Below are 17699 nucleotides of genomic sequence, written 5' to 3' on the forward strand. Positions count from 1 at the left end.
AAATATGGCAGGTGGCGCTGGCTATCAAGAAAAATACAGTGACTTTAACAAGACAGTGGCGACAATTCGGAAATTTTGCAATAAGATGGCGGCTTAGAAGCACAGATTACAGTTCAGTATATTGTATATTCGTGTTCTGTGCTGTAATCTGTGGCTTAGCTCCAAAGTTAAAATCATGATGTTTATGTTCTGTGGTTATAATCTTCGAATTGAAAGAATATTCTTTCGGTTATTTGATTTTTGGGAGATTTTCATTATGAAATTTGTAGATAATAAAATTCTATACTACTTTTGTCTGAAGCAATTTTACATACTCCTAACCCTTTTTCGAGTTAGAGGGCTATAAAGGCGAGGAGCTTAGCCACACATGCGGAAGTCTAATGAACATTATTCTTCGTCATATATCTCGAAAACGTTCAAACGTAGAAAAAATTGCTTCGGACAAAATTTGTAGAAAATGTCATGCTCTACAACTTTTATAATAAATGTGAAAATAATCTGAGAGGATATAATTAATAAAAAACTGATTTTTGTGACCTTTATGGCCAATTTTTATTGTTTCGGCTTGCTGATTATATGAATTGTACAGGGAAAAAACCATCAATGTCAATTTTTGTCCGAAAATTAGTTAGACACACAATGGAGAATTCTCCTCAATTTGGGTTATCACAGCATATGCAAGTTTAAACTGAATAATTATGAGTTTCATTCATGAATTTTCAAATGCACCGCGGAAACTATTCAAAATCATTCTTCAAATATAAGGTTTTGAAATTCAAATTGCTTCGTTTCTAGTTTAAGATGTGGCAACAGCGCCTACTAGAAAATAAAAAGAAAATGGCTTGTTTATAAAATAACAGCTGTTGATTTACAGCCATCATTCATGAGGGGCGTACTCACTGGCGAGCCTCAACGGAAACCGGCCATAAAAATCCCATAAAACCTTACGACCGAGATAATGTATCTGATGTCCTTTATTATCAACGCATATTTCAGTCGATGTTGCCAACTTGTGCAATAGAAACGAAACGCTTCAAATTTTAAATACCCATTGTTATTTTTCATATTAACTACTCAAAATAATTTTTTTTGAGAAACGGTTGAAATGTTTTTTTCAAAATGTGACGTTTCAACGATATTTCATAAAAAATACATCATTTTCGTCAGAAGGAGTATTCCCTATTCAATTCAGAATGAAGAGTAGTATCTTATGGTAAATTAAAACAGGCATAAAACTAGTTCAGTCATACGTTAAATCGCTTCAGAAGATTTATCGTACAGGGAAAGAACTGACGATATCGATCAATACACGGAAAGAAAAATCTAAGTCATCTCATGTAATGCACTCATTTTATGTATTATTATAATATTAATAATGATCATTCCGAGAACAATGATATTTAATTTGTCCTATTTCAAATAATATAAACGGATTTTGAAGTTGAAAACGCGTTTTCCTCTGCTGAAAGGAAAATTAATATCGATGGTTGTTTCCCCGTACCCTTCATATTTTTTCCGTTATTCTTGAATCCTTAACTTCAATATAAGAAAAAAAGGAACCGCGCTCGAGAATGGACACGTGGCGTTTTGCAAATTTGGCGCCCCCCACACATTTTCGTTACGCTCAAATTGTCAGATTAAGAGAATACATATATACTTTCCAACATGTGATAAACCTCATATATCTTAATTTGAAACGCTCGAGTATGTACAATGATCGTTTTTTTTTTCACTATTCTGACAGGCTGTCCTAGACAATTCCCCCTATATACTCTAATTTTTGGTAGAGGTACTCCAAGGTATCTCCCCTTATATTAATCCGACTCGCTCGAGTAAATCCCGAATTTTCCTCTTGGGCTCACCAACTATAACAAGGCGGCTGACAAAACAAAATTTCATACACACCGAATTATGGTTTTGGTGTTTAATGAGTAATTTTTAGAAGGGCTCTGGGCCTCCATCACGGTTTGATAAAAGAAAAAGCGACAACCATTACTGTGCGCGATGGCGACAGTGATATTATTGGCTTCCGAACTTCGGCTCGGAAAAGTAGATCCTTCTGGCTCGTACTTGTATTAACAAATACAGTTAATGAATGAAAGAAAATGATTCAATTAAAATTTAATACAAGAGGAACCACAAACAGACTTATATACAAATTCATAAGATATTATGAAAAAACTAGATATAATTTTCAACAAAATTCAATAACTATATGTACAACAATATGTACAACTGTACAAGAAAAGATTTGTTTTATTGATTCTAAAACCACTAAGCATATTTCTCTCCTTCACTTCATCATGTTCAGTCTTCAAAACGAGTAATCGACAATCGACTAAGAAACTGTCAAAATATTTAACAGGTAATAGGAACATTCTTCTTTATTTGCTAAGTGTGTCTTCAGTCTTTTGTTTGGCCTCCAAAGGCTGGGGATATGTCTCCACTATTTTGCTTAGTATTCTATCAATATAGATCAAGAGTTTAGAATTGTTCTGCTCTTCTTTCAGTGCTTTGTGGATCTGAAAAAAAAACACAAAAAATGCAATATACCGTGCAACAAATCAAATTATTCAAAAACTACTAAAAACTCATGCAGTAAAAAGTATCATAAAAGGAATGGAACTCGGTTTTATAGGAAATATCATCGAGTAACAATGTCTTCGGAAAACGGCTGAGTGGAGATAGAAGAATATTCTTCTATGAAATGAGGATTTGGGTTTCAAATGTTCCAAAAGGATATTGGTTTCAGAGATAAAGGGTGATTTGTGAAAAAAGGCTAAGACTATAAACTCCCATATCTTTGTTATGTGGTTGATATTTCACAATATTATTATATCAGCATTATCCATCAGCTTAAGAAAAAAAATTCCAAAAAATTGCAAGCCCGTATATGAGATAAAAAAATCGAATAGAAATTTGAAACGAGAGGAAAAAACTGAGTAAGGATATGGTTTTTGTTTGAGTGGCATAAATTTTGTAGGGTTTATATAATATGTTTAAAACGGAAATCACAAAATTTTCATATCCACTTGATGAAATAATATTTTTGATAGAAAAGAAACACTGAATTCAAAGAATTAAGGAAGAGTTTGACTTATTTTTATAACACCCAGAACTCCTGTTTATTCTATCGAACTGAAAAATGCGGAACAATAATCCACCTTGTATGCTTTCAATAATATAATAATTAAAAGTAGGTACCAGTTTTTCTTCTACAGGTCCAAGGGATGTGACAAGAAATCTCTTTTTCTGTGGTTAAACACTGAACATACTCATTTCTTCAAATAACAGAATATCGAAGAAACCATAAATATGTACGTACAGGGTGCTTCAGAAAAAGGTTTCGTAAATTTGGGATCTTTTTCCTCATATGATTGTATGATACAAAGATTGTACGGAATCTTATTCTGGAACACCTTGTATTTATAATGATTTTCAAAAATAAGGGGTTCCACAAAATTCATTCAAATAGGGTTTCTTCCACCATGTACGATTGCAAAAATATTTTCGAAAAAAAAAGATTATTATTTCATATGAAATGAAAATTCTGTGAAATTCCGTTGAACAACTTATTGTAGATTTATGGAAACCATAAAAAACTTGTGCCATTTAATCAAAAAACAGATCTTCACTCAGTCCTTTCTGCTCTTTGCAAATTTATAATCGAATATTTTAATCTCATATACCGAGTAATACTGCAATTTTTCCGAATTTATTTCTAGAGCTGTTATTTTCATACCTACACAATTTTACAGCGTTAATTGAATTTTGGCTAGGAAAAAAGGATTAATTTGAAAAAAAATTTAATTTTCACCCGCTCGAGATCGCAATCCAGTCTTCCTGTATCATGATTTGTATTTTTGACTACTGCGACAAAAACATTTTCATTCCTCACAATTCTCGCGGAAGCTAAAAAACGACAATTTTCCATTTTAAAACCTTGAATATATTGATGTATCAGCGGCGCAGCATTTTCAGACTCAACTCCGATATTGTAAACGTGAATTTCGGTTCCTTATAAAAAATATTTCGAGGAACGGAATTAGTGTCGCACCCTTTATATACGTATAGATATTCTGAGTTTTAGTAAAAACAATATGTAACGTCACAAACATTTTCCGAAAACTGTCTCTCATCATCTTTATGTACGCTACACATTGATATTCTCCATAGGAATATGAAAAGAAAATAAGTACAAACCTCTTCTTTGGTCATAGAAGTTAGATCAGCACTAACTCTCTTAATGTGTGTTAAGAGCTGACCATGTTCGAGTCCAGCAAGTAAAAGACTAGATTTCATATCTTCATTTGCTTCTTCTAATAAGAAGTTCTTCTCTTTTAACCGACATAATTCGGTATATAACTCTCGTAATTTCGGAGATTCGTCCAATATTGTATCTGACAGATGTTTTTTCATTTGTGATTTCAGTATTCCCATTTCGTGTATCATTTCATCAATCATTTTGGCTTTCGTATTATTTTCTTGTTTAAGTCTGAAACACAAATATGAAATCAAATACTTACAGGATTTTAATTTTTTTTTATAAACGCATTCATTCTATAAAGAGTTACAGATTTTCGAGAAGAATTGTGGAAAATTCAGTTTATCGCGGAAGGAAAAATGAAGCAGTGATGGTTTTTTTGTAGATTAGGCAAAACCATATCTCCATTTTAGGTACAACAACTATGTACTTTTATAAATGTATCCTGTATACAGCATTACGAACAACGAATTCATCCATTGTATGCATTATTTGAGTGCGCGCAAAGATTATTTTCAATAAAACGGTTTTATTTAGCTTGCCCTATTTGTTGATGGTTACCAAGTTCAAATTTGATTATTGAAATTTTAACCCCTTTTTGTTGACCGATTGATCTGATATTTGGTATACACGTGTGTTAACCATTTCAATGATGAACTCTATGCCACACCTGGAATAACAAAATTCTCTTCAGAATAACAAGCTAAATCTATATGACACTATACATCTGTGGATCTTTCAATCAGTGTTGCATTTAGTCAATGTACCCAATTTTATGAATATCACAAAAAAAATTTTTTTTCGGACATCAAATTAGGTACTCGAAAACGTTGCAATATACGAGAACATGAGAAGAATACTGTAAGACCTGGGAAATATCCTGTGTTCGAGAAAGATTCGTCAAATAAATGAAAAACTATATTCCGAAATTCATTTCATTGAAACCGTTTGTGAGATAGAACTAACTCTTCAACAGCCAGTATCTTTTAAACCTAACCGATTCGAAAAGGTGTTTCTTTTGACCTCAAAAATCTACTGTTGAAATTTTTGTGCTACTCACCCTGTATAGAGTGCAGAATGTTATAAATCTTATTCGGATTAAATTTTCTACAAGAATCGAGTACCATCCGTCGTGTTTCTGAAAAATTACCCCTCATAAAATCTTGCCGACTGTTGGGCCATAAATCTCAGTACAAGTATAATTGGCTATTCAGAAATAAGGAGGAGGAGTTTGATGAGAGGAGGTTGAATTAATCTTATTTCCTTCAATAATCAACTATTAATGCGAAAAATTCGATTTTTTTTTCATAATCATAAAGTCTTTTGAAAAAAATATCAACTTTTCTATTTGAATTTATACTCCTACATAAATACCATAATATCATCATTTTCACACAGAGTTCAATAGAAAAATATTCAATTTTTTGTGAGATGTATGTACCTACATCTTGCTACAGACCATAATTTTGATTTAGCATTTTACAATGTTACTATTTCAGATAAAGAGAGAGACTGATTTATGAGATGATTCGTATTAAAACATTTGATACTTTTATTAATTTTAGAAGTGATGTTGAAAATTTGAGGAAAACATATGGCTATCTTATTAATAAAATTGAAATTGAATAAATAATAAAGAAGATTGTTATTAGTGGGCAAATTGTTTGAACAAAAAAATTTATGACGTCGTTTTTTAGGATTATATAATGTGTTTTTATTCTGTGACTGTTAGGGTTACTTAATGTGAATTTATTCTGAAGTCATCTAGAAGACCTTTAGATTTTTCATGTTAACTAGAATTAAATTTTGTTGGTTGTTTGCAGACTAATGATATGAATTTTATAAGATTAGAGTGTTTAATCAATGTAATTATCTGATTAATGAGAGACTTCTTAGTTTCAATATATAGTTAATAGTGGTAAGTTCTCAAAAATGAAAAGAGAAATATTTTTGAGTGTTCTCACTCCTTGCCAGATGAAATTTTTACGGTTTCTTTTTCAACATGAAGAAGAGGAGAATTGTCCTCGAAACTATAACCTTATATTGATTGAAGTATAAAAATATTGCCACGAGAAAATATAGCAAACCCACCCAGATATCTACTAGTCGGAGACAGAGTTCGGGGTTATCTGAGATGGTAGCGATAACAAGTACTTTAAAACCGAATTTATTACAATAAATCTAAATTACAGTGAATCATAAAATGTACAGCAACCGGTTGTCTCAGAAAGATCCAACTCCCTGTAATCGGTTAGTTCAGCGAGCACTTTCAGAGATTTCAGTGTACAGGCCAATCAGAATTGAAAATATTCAATAAACAGGACGGGGTTGATTCAAGTGAAAGATATTGCAACAATACATGGTTTACAGACGAGGTATTTTATTGTGGTCTCTCCGTGGCAACCGCGGGTATACACGCCAAGCATTACCAGCGGAAAGACTTCGAGACTTCTGCCAGAGACTGTCTCTGCTTCTGCGGTCTCTGTTCACGGTTTACCAGCGAGCCAGGCGACAGAAGTCTGCTTTAAACAGGGGAAAATGAACAATAAGGGATAGCACAGTTAGACAAATAAAAGAATGCAATTTTGAATCACCAAATATACGATATCAAAAAAAAACTTAAGGTGTGCTCCGGTACGGTCGCACCACTAACTGAAAACAAATAAATCGAAAGAATAATGAAATGAATCTGAAGTTGAAGAAGCTATCAAGAACCAACAATTGCCAAATAAAGAATCAAGAACGATCACATCGACTTGTATAGCCGAGAAACTTGAAATCCAGGAGCCACACTTGTTGTAATTTTAATGAACTTATCAGTTCAGCACGACACGAAGCACACAACGCTTACCGTGAAACTTTGAAACGATTCCAAATTAAAAAATTTTCTGCTGACCACTGCTTACCTTTTCTCCTGCTGCTTGAGACTACAAGCTGTCTTCTTTGCAGAAACTACATCCTTGGCCAAATCTTCGACCTCTTTCGTCAACCGTTTCTGATCCGCTTCTATTGTCTTTATTATAATCTGAAGATTACCTTCATTAGCCTCGCATGTTGATATCTTTTTAGAGATGTACTCAGATATTGCTCTTTGTTCGCGTCTTATTTTCTCCAGGAGTTCGCTCCACCTCTCATTTTCTTCCTGTGAAAAAAAAATCAGTGAGTGCCCTTAAGAAAGTAGTAACATATTGAGCCTTAAAATTGACAATACAAAAAATACCGAAAAAATAATGCAGAAAATAATCCGATTCAGTTTTTAACCGCTGTGGAATTTTGTTGTAGAATAGGTAGGTATACAAATTTTCCTATCGAATCATTTGATTTTCGGAAAATGTGATTATCCGCCTTTTCTTCGTATACAGGGTAACGGTTGCGCAAGAACCAATTCTAGTACTTCATCACCTCTTTCCAGATTTCTTTGGCGATCCTACTTACTATCTGGTACCTTTTCATATGGCCATCTAAGAGCAATAGGTTACCGAAACATTCAATGGTTGAAAAAATTTCGACGTTAAAAACACTGAACCGATAAAAAAGTCATTGATTAAGAATAATCGATCACTGAAACGTTTTAAATAATCAACAAAAAGTGTCCCTTCAATTATTGCAATGAAGTTATTCCTCATTACATCCTTAGAGGAAATGGCTACTTTGAATTCCACGATTACATACTCCATTCATTTTTATAAAAGCACACGGTTGGCCATGAAATAATTTTCTCAAGTTTTTGTTACCAGAACGGAGTAAGATCACTCATGGAATGTCGTTAATGTCAATAGGACGTTGGTACAGTTAATAGAATTATTAAACAAATATACTGAAAGTGATTCAAAAAGGGAGAAGACCCTGTACCAGGAAATGCTATTTGAAATTGAGGGCTGCTCATTCAAATAGTAACCCTACGCTTACTACGAACAAAACGGATTTTGTTAGAAGTTGAAAGATTTTACTATATGATGTTTCATTCAGTAGTTTAATTTAAATTTGCTTATGCTACTGAACAACAAAATAAACAAAATGAAATGTACAATTGAAATCTGTATTTGATTTTTTCGTCATTTATCTAATTATTGATGTCTATGGGGGTTAGGCTTGTTTATTTTTAATGATATTCATTATAGTATGCAGATTTTGAAAAAGGCTGTTAGGTTTGGCTTATGAGTATGGTGCACTAGTTAATTTCTTTGAAAAGGGTCACTTTGAAGAACATTATAAGAAAAGTAAAAGAAAACGCTCTAAGATGATAAAGAACAAAGAAAGATGAGAGCCCATTTCTGTGTAATATGCTTCACGAAAATATCAACTGTTAATTATTCGGATGTATTGTATTCAATACCAGGTGATTCATTGGTTAATGGGTGGAAATTAAGGACAGATATAGTACACTGAGCTGAGGTGAGTCAGAATAACCTTTCTTTATTATCGAGATACAGAGTGTTGTATTGATTCTGTCAATTTATTCAATTACCCATAACTTTCGAACCACCCTATATATTTTGATTATATTTGATACGTTTATTCTCCGCAACAACTAGTTGATACTGACGAGTAAGCGAATTTTTATTCCGGTCCGGACTAGGAAAAACTTAAATATAATATTCTGCCAAGAAAACAACCTGTATATCAAAATTCCTCAAATTTGATATGATATTCGGCAAAAGGAGAAAAAACTGAAGCTGCGATAATTTCAATTTTACCATTGAAAACGATAAGATTTATTTATCGGAATATACTAATTTTGAGATATTCAAATTTTGAATGAACAAAATTATAAAATTAGAATATTCTCCCTCTTGAAAACCTTAATGATATACTTCTGAAGCCTTCAATAAGTAAGCAATTTTTTCGAAACTTTTTTCTCTCTGTTTCAAAGGTTTTTTATAGTATTAAGGTTTTTCATAAAGATGTTATGTTTTTCAGGATTCATTTTGGTATGTCTTTTCAATTTAGATATCTAATGAATAAATGCTATTCTCCATGTATAACATTTTAAGTGGTTATATATATATTTTTTTAATGTTACTTATGTTGTCCAAGTATTCAGATTTGAGTAGATTAATTGAATATTTAAATCGCATACGGGAGTTGAGAAATACCTTGCTCCCTTAAGTTTTTTCTCCTATGTTCGAATATAATATGAAATTTGAGGAATTTTAATGAGCACAGTATTCTTTTTGAGTTGCACCTTTTTTATCAAATATCATCGAAATAAATGAGGTGGTTGCAAAGTTATGAGTGAAGAAATTGACAAAATAAATAAAACACTCTGTATCTTGATTGTGTAGGGAGATAGACCATTTGAATATAGGTTATTTTGATTCACTTCCAGTGACATCTACCTACCCCTTAGCTTCTGCCATAAAGTAAGTCAAGGGTGTGTTCTGTGGCTTCTGCCCATTTGCCAATGAATCAACTTGAATAAACGCATTGAATTTCGGGCCCATAATTCGTCTACTTACTTGTGATCTTTCCTCATTTCTCGATTCCATTTCCTCTATCTGCTGTTTCAAGGATATAATCTGCTGCTTCAAATCGAAATTATCCAACTGAGTCTTTGAATACTTCTCGTGGTTCTGAACTGACGATTCCTTTACTGCCCTCATTTGTTTTTCGAGCTCTCGAACCTGGAATCGACACATATGTATATAACGAGATAAGAGCATCGATGATCGATGATGTTGAGATAATTTATTAATATTCAACCACGTTCGTTGAAAAATATAGATGATCCCGAAATGAGCTGAAATTCTTCATTTCTTTGTATTTATCTTTTTCATTTCACATATAATTCAAACCAAAAAAGAGAGAGTTAATTTACACCAGACACATTATTGTTATTCAAAATAATATATCCTCTAGTACCGGTTAACAATATCTACGATCTAGCTAAATACCGCCCATTCCTAATAAATGAAAAAAAAAATTTTGTGTGCTGGAATTTCAACCATCTTGAAAAGTATTATTCAAGCTCAAGAAATGGAAATGAAAGTACTTACTTGTTCTAGAAGAGATAGTAACGATGAGAGAATTCCAATAAATTTAAGACATTTTTCACCCAAATTCACAATTCTTTTAGGCACAAAATACCTCGCTATCCTCGCCGATTTGAATATTACCACTCTCGGATCATACATAAATCTCGGTACTAAAAACATGACAACAGTTGCTGTGTTAACAACTAATCTAGAAGACAGTGAAAAAGCTGTTTCCATCTTGACTGGTGTGCTTATCACAGTGGCATGAACGAACTAATAGAAGAAACTGTTCGTGTTGCTCTTTATACCAAAACTACGATCTTTCGAATTTCAAAGTGTAAATTTCGACTAATAGGGGTTGCCGGTACTTCGACATCTCAATAAAAGTAATCACAATGAACCGAGTACTCATCGGTATTTCCAAGATTTAGGGTTATGATAATAACAAAGGTAGGCGACTCTTGGGCCAAGCAAATATTCAATGTAAACGTCCAAACACTTCCTAGAACTCATTACCATAAAACCTTCATTGCTATTTAGGAACGGCCGAAAGTGAAAAAAATTTATTGTACCCCCAAAAATACAATAATATTTATTTTTTCCATAACCAAACCTTCTAGGTGAGTAGGTACCTGGGGAATTTCCAATAATGTGCTGAAGTCATTGAGTTTAGCATTGATTATATATGAACAGTTGCGAAAAAATAGGGACTATCAAAGAAAACTGACAAGAATGAAATCAAGCAGATTTCAAATTTTTGCTGGTGTTCCTCTATGATTGAAAGGGGAAGAAAAAGCCGCTCGTAGACTTTGTTTCGCAAGAAACTTTGTTATATTGTCATATTTTTCAATAAAAAAATTTTTTTTGGATAGCTTGATCCTTTCTGAACACATAGGGTCTCCTGTAATCTCTTACTTAAATACACGGATTTTAGAAAAAAAACAATACATCAACAGATGATTTTGCTTTTTTAATTTATCCATTAAACGGATGTATCGCCTTTTTTGGACCTTCGGCAAAACAAGATTTAGGGTTGGCTTGTTCCACCCCTTGCAATCATAGAGGACAAATTTTTTTGAGTGTCTTGATCGTATAAAATGTCTGCTTGATATTATTCTTGTCAGTTCTCTGGTTTTCAAGGAAAAATCAAAAACTCTTTTTCGGAAGTCATTTTTAGGGGCTGTAACTTAGCTGGGGAGCTGGAAAAAGAAAAGAATAAACTTTTCTTTTTCTCCTTGTCAAAAAATTAGAGTGGGCCTTTTATTCATAAAAAAAGCCCCACTCTAATTTTTTGACAAGGAATTAACCTCTAAATTTTTTCGCAACTATTCATAAACACCCAGTATGGTTGTTGAAGTTTTTCTTAAAAACTGACTTTTTATTAATTTATTGCTCTGAAACTGGTCGAGATATGAAACTGAAATTTCGTTGATTTTAAGAAGTAGTTATTGCTCATTTCTTGGCTTGCAAATAAGAATTTTATGTTCATCATTGGCGCGCATACAGGTAGTGAAGCGAAGCGATCAGTATTACGCCACTGAGATATTTCGAATTAAAAATCATTTTTTCAATCCTCGTTCGATTTGCCACCTAAAATCTCTCTTCGTACAGGGGATTCTCTTTTATGTAAAAAAAAATCATCGTGAGATGATGACGATATAGACTTGTCTTTATCTTGAAAAATGTTATTATCTACTTTTAATATTTTTCTAATGCCATACACAATTTATCGAATGATTTTTGACTTTAAGCGCAAGATGAAAAGAAACAATTATTTGAATTACCTTCTCTTAATTTATATGACACGTGAATAATCAGAGAAATTTTTTCAATTCGTCAATTTCTATTCTATATAATTTATATTATATCCCTAGGTATTTAAAAATTTAAATAAAATAATAAATAATTTTATAACCAAGAATAACTTATTAACTCGTCCTCAAGTTCATTTTTCAATAAATAGAAAAAAATTATCTGAATTGTTTTTGTTTAGAAGAGTGATGGATGCCAATAAACTAGCAAGAAACGGTTTCAAATGTTGGAGAATTCTTACAATTTTGGAGAATCCTAAGTACACCCCAATAAAGATGAAAGTTGAGAGAAGTAGGTAATATTCTGTACACTATACACTACCTAGGAGCCTAGGGGTTAATTCCTCATTTGTTGCCTACCATGGTATCTTTGCCTTTGAGTATTCAATTCAAAGATAGTGCAGAAAACGCTCGTATAAAGTGCCTATGCTTATGCTTACTAATAAAAAAACTAAAAAAAAATAATAGTGTGGCGTGGTTCCACTATTTCGTATCTTCAACTTCAACTAGAAAATCAGGTAGGGAACTAAGTATTTGTTGTTCTTTAAAAGGTCATTAAGTAATTGCATGAATCACCATATCTGCGTCATGAGAGAGGAATGAGCTAGGTATTATTTTTGCGAGCTTGTTATCATTTTGCCCTTTTGTCTGTAATTTTCGAATTTTTAGCAGAAAATGTTCTCGAACGATTGGTTTGGACTCATTGATGGGAGTGTAAGGTTGTTCAATATATACTTTCAGTCGCCCTATGCTTCACCTTCACAATGTTATTTATTTCCATCTCAATTCCAAGATATTAATTCGTCTCATTTTCAAGATATGCATTCAGACTGAAAGAATAAAGAGATTCACGTTTAGTTTTTGCAAAAAAATTATATATTTTCTGACAGTGATGTTTGAAAAAAAAACAACGTGAATATTTTATAATAATAATAATAATAATATTTATTCAGAGAATGTAACAAAATACAAAAAACAAGTCAATATAAATTTTCCGCTCAAATTCTGAACAAACAATATTAATCCACATGGATATCCGCTCGTGGATTTTGCAATATATGGACAACATAAATTCTATTCTGATCTTTATGAAAATTTCGAGATCATACATACATCATATTATAGAAGAACAACGACAGTAAAGTTGCACAAAATCGGATCTACTATATAAGCATTTATTAATGAAAATTGTTATTTTTTAAATCTATCCAAGAATGCACAAGAAGCCTAGGGGTTGAATCAATATATTTTCGTAATTGCTTCTTGAATATTGTTGGCATAATTTTTTTTTTATATTTACTGGCAAACTATTAAAAAAAAGCGGCCCTAGAAATATATGACTCCGCTGTCCTATTGTTTCATTTATTCTAGGTACTACCGTAAAATACAATTTATTTCGGGTGTTATGTTCATGATTTATCTGTTCATGTTTATATATTTGACTGTGATGATTTATTAGGAGTGACTGATAATATAATTGTCTTAAGTCATATATCCCACTTTCTTCATATAGCAAATCGGAAGGATATCTGAATATTAGAATATTTATTTTCAACTAGCTGACCCGGCAAACGTTGTTTTGCCATATAAATAATTTCCATGTTGTATCATAAAAAAATAGAAATTAAAAATTTTGTCTAAAAAATAAAAAAAAAATTTAGGGGTGGACTACCCCTAACATTTAGGGGGATGAAAAATAGATGTTGGCCGATTCTCATAGATAGCTGACCCGGCGAACGTTGTTTTGCCATATAAATAATTTCCTAATGATTAAATTACTAAAATGGCTATTAAAAAATAAGGGTTGATCGTAGAAGGGTGAAAATTGAGGATTGTATGTATTTTTGTATGTTGTATCATAAAAAAATAGAAATTAAAAATTTTGTCTAAAAAATACAAAAAAAAATTTAGGGGTGGACTACCCCTAACATTTAGGGGGATGAAAAATAGATGTTGGCCGATTCTCATAGATACCGGATAAGCACAAAAAATTTCATCAAAATCGGTCAAGCCGTTTCGGAGGAGTATGGTAACGAAAACTATGACACGAGAATTTTATATATTAGATATCCATTTCTGTGTTGTCTCAATTTTATTTGAATGCACATTCATCAATCCTCCCCATGCTAGATTGCCATATGTCAAGTGAGACTGAACAAGAGCATAATACAAAATTTTCATTTGTTCAGTAGTACAAAAAGTTCTAAATAATTTGAATTTAGGAATTAGGGACCTCAACTTTTTCACAATTTTATCGGCTTGCCCTTTCCACTGAAGTTTATTATCGATATATACCCCCAACTATTTCACAGAATCTGTGGATGTTATTTCTATAGGTGTACTATGGGTGGGTAAGATATGTAATTTGGTCATCTGGGGTAAGTACCGGGTAAAGCTGGTGAAAGCAACAAATTTTGTTTTCTCGACATTTATGGTGAGTAATTTATAGTTAAAATAGTCAATAATTTGTGCAAAGTCAACTTCAATTTTCTTTTTCAGGTCGCTCCAGGATGTATCTTGGTAAAGTATGGCAGTGTCGTCAGCAAAACTCACGATATCACCGATCGATGGTAAGTCAAAGAGATCATTTATGTAAATGATAAAAAATAAAGGTCCAAGCACCGTGCCTTGAGGCACTCCATACTTTACCTCTTTACCTCCCTAAATGTTCCCACTTCATCTCCAATTTTGACAGCTTGTGATCTGTCACATAGATAACTTTCCATTAACTTCAAAGATTTACCCCTATTCCCTCCAATGACAACAATAATTCATTATGGCAGACCGTATCGAACGCTTTGGCGAGGTCGACGAATACGCAGACAGCTGGCATTTTATCATCAATAGCTTTATACATTTTTCCAGTCAAATACGCTATTGCATTCTGCGTCAACTTACCCGCTCTAAAACCGTATTGTCCATCTGAAATCAGGTTATATTTATCTAAAAATTTAGTTTCAGTTTTATTCTAACCTTCAACACTTTTTCAAATATTTTTGAAATAACGGGAGATATAGAAATAGGTCGATAATTTGAGCATAACGATCTGTCCCCAGACTTATATAAAGGTACCACAATCGATTTTTTCAGATTATTATTAGGATATTGTCCCACCTCAATTGCCTTATTGATAACAAATGTAATAGGCGTAACTATGAAACTCTGCTGTATTTTTTATTATTTCTGTTGTTATCTTGTTCTCTCCCGCTGATTTACTGTTTTTTAAAGAATGTATTATTTTAAGTACTTCAGCTACATCAGTCTCCAATATATATATAACTATTGAGTTAACATTTCTTCTTTTTTCTTCATCTACTTCATGATAACGAAAAAAAAATCCAAATTTTTCGCTTTAATGGTTGATTTTTGAAGGAAATAAGATTAATTCAACCACCTCTCATCAAGTTCTTCCTCCTTATTTCTGAATAGCCAATTACACTTCATTTTACACTTTGCATTTACGGCCAAACAGTCGGCAAGATTTCATGAGGGATAATTTTATACAAACGCAACGGATGGTACTCGATTCTTGTATAGAAGATTTCATCCACATAATATTAATAACATGCTTCCGAAAATACCGTTGAGGATGTCGGACTCTATGTAGGTATTTAGACTACAGCATTTATAAAAAAAGCGAAAATTCAACGTTTATCCATACTCTCAGCTAACTTTGGTAAGTATTGAAGATATCAATGAAGCAATGAATTTTTCACATCTGCGATAATGGAATATGGTAATGAGAACAGAAATAAAGAATAAACTTTTATATTCAAATCCCAAACACTTTAACAAATAACGAAGTGGGCAAGCTTTTTATGAGGGGTAATTTTTTTCAAAAGTGTACTCGATTCTCATAGAAAATTTCATCCAGATTAGATTTATAACATCCTTCTGAAAATAACGTTCAGGATGTCGGTATTTTGTCTACAGCATTATGTAAAATGCGAAAATTCAAAGTGCATTCAGTAACATGAGCTAGAGCTTCCCTAGGCGAGTGCAAAAAACCCATATATGATAGGTCTAATCAATTCCATAAACGAGATACAGGGTGGGGTGCTTCATGTATTCACCTAAAATTTCAATTTCTCATAACTTTTGAACCAACCAGAATAGTCGATTGATATTTGGAATATATGATATCATTTACACAGGTCGATAGACTCACATTTAAATTTCTAAAAAATTCCAGGTCCGTATTTGAAAAATATGGGACATCTTCCAAGCTGGGATTCAACACTCTATCAAAATTTTTGGATTTGATGGAGATATTTGAAAAGAACAGAAAATTTTCGATGAGATTCAGTAGATTTCATTGTCCCGCACGTCATTTTGCTCAAAGGAAACTCCAGAGAAAGCCAAGTGAGAAATGTTTTCTTTGCTTATTTTGTTTAAAAATCGTTCTAAGAAAATCTGTTTTTGTGTAAGTGAATCATATATTCCAAATATCAACCGACTATACCGGTTGGTTCAAAAGTTATGAGAAATATGGGTTTTTTGGACTCACCTAGGGTAGCTCTAGCTCAGGTTACCGTATGTTCATTTACCAATGAAACACCCTGCATAAATGAGGCAGTGAATTTTCCACCGTCTGCGTTATGGTAATAAGAGCAGAAACTTAGAATAAACATTATATTCGAATCACAAATACTTTGACCAATAACAAAGCAAAATTAAAAAATATTACATTACCTACATATGAATAAAAAACACAGAATTTCGACATTTCATGATATATTAAATTTCTGAGGTATATGGCTCTTGTTGCTAAATGCACCGGAGGTGAAACCGTGAATTTTAGAGGTCGATTTCATATACGGTTCCCAGGCTGCTGGTCGTGCCTAGCACTTACACACTTGAAGATGTCCTCTAGGATGAAAAATTTTTCAAAAGGAGTAGAAAAATCCACGAAAGGAAAATATAGAAGTCATTGATCCTTCGAGAACGAGAAAACCTGTCTCCAATGGCCCGGATTTCACTTATGGACCAGATGCCTGACGTCACTAAGGATTCTAAGTAATAAGCCAATAAAAAGTCAGAATTTTTAGATATTCTTATAAATAGAATATCTGACTCTTCAAAGTTGAAAGATTTGAAAGAAAAACTTGTGAGCAGCAAAACAATGTACTTTGCAGACAGTACAAGCAGGATTATTTAACATCCTCGAACTTAAAGTTCAGTGGTAAAAAGAAGAGCCAATCCTCCTTGCCAAAATTTGATGATAGTGCTTCTACAAACTATATAGTTTTTGTCATCTTCCATTTCTATGATTTATTGGATATGGGTGTTATAGTGGTTAAATTGCCCTATCATATTATCAACTTCATCTTTAGCTATAGTTAGAATTAGATCATCTATATAGATGATTTCTAAGCTGAAATATATATTTCAGCTTAGAAATGCAAACATCCAATACATGATCCATAACGTATAGAGCTAATATGGAACTAATTTTGGAGCCCATCTCACAAGCACAGCCGAATATGTAGACTTGAAACCAATTTTCTCTTAAGCCCGTTTGCAACAGCCGAGAATTCTCTAGAGAATTTACTCGAAAATTCATGCGCCGTGAATTATTTACCGTTGCATACAAAATAATCTCGGCCGTTTTCTTGCGAGAATTTTGTAGAGAATTCTCCAGAGAATTAT

General features: G+C 32.6%; 1 protein-coding gene across 1 annotated transcript; it reads right to left on the bottom strand.

The window, feature by feature from the left end:
* Window positions 1–2384: 2384 nt before the first annotated feature.
* Window positions 2385–14907, bottom strand: LOC123307009 (rab11 family-interacting protein 4B-like). Its single transcript, XM_044889211.1, has 5 exons — window positions 14794–14907; window positions 9724–9888; window positions 7171–7406; window positions 4204–4495; window positions 2385–2522 (listed from the first exon to the last, which is right to left on the bottom strand). Exons 1-5 carry the CDS (start codon window positions 14905–14907, stop codon window positions 2385–2387), a joined length of 945 nt encoding a protein of 314 aa, XP_044745146.1.
* Window positions 14908–17699: the final 2792 nt, after the last annotated feature.

Source organism: Coccinella septempunctata, chromosome 1 (genome assembly GCF_907165205.1).
Source record: "Coccinella septempunctata chromosome 1, icCocSept1.1, whole genome shotgun sequence".
Taxonomy (NCBI): Eukaryota; Metazoa; Arthropoda; class Insecta; order Coleoptera; family Coccinellidae; genus Coccinella; species Coccinella septempunctata.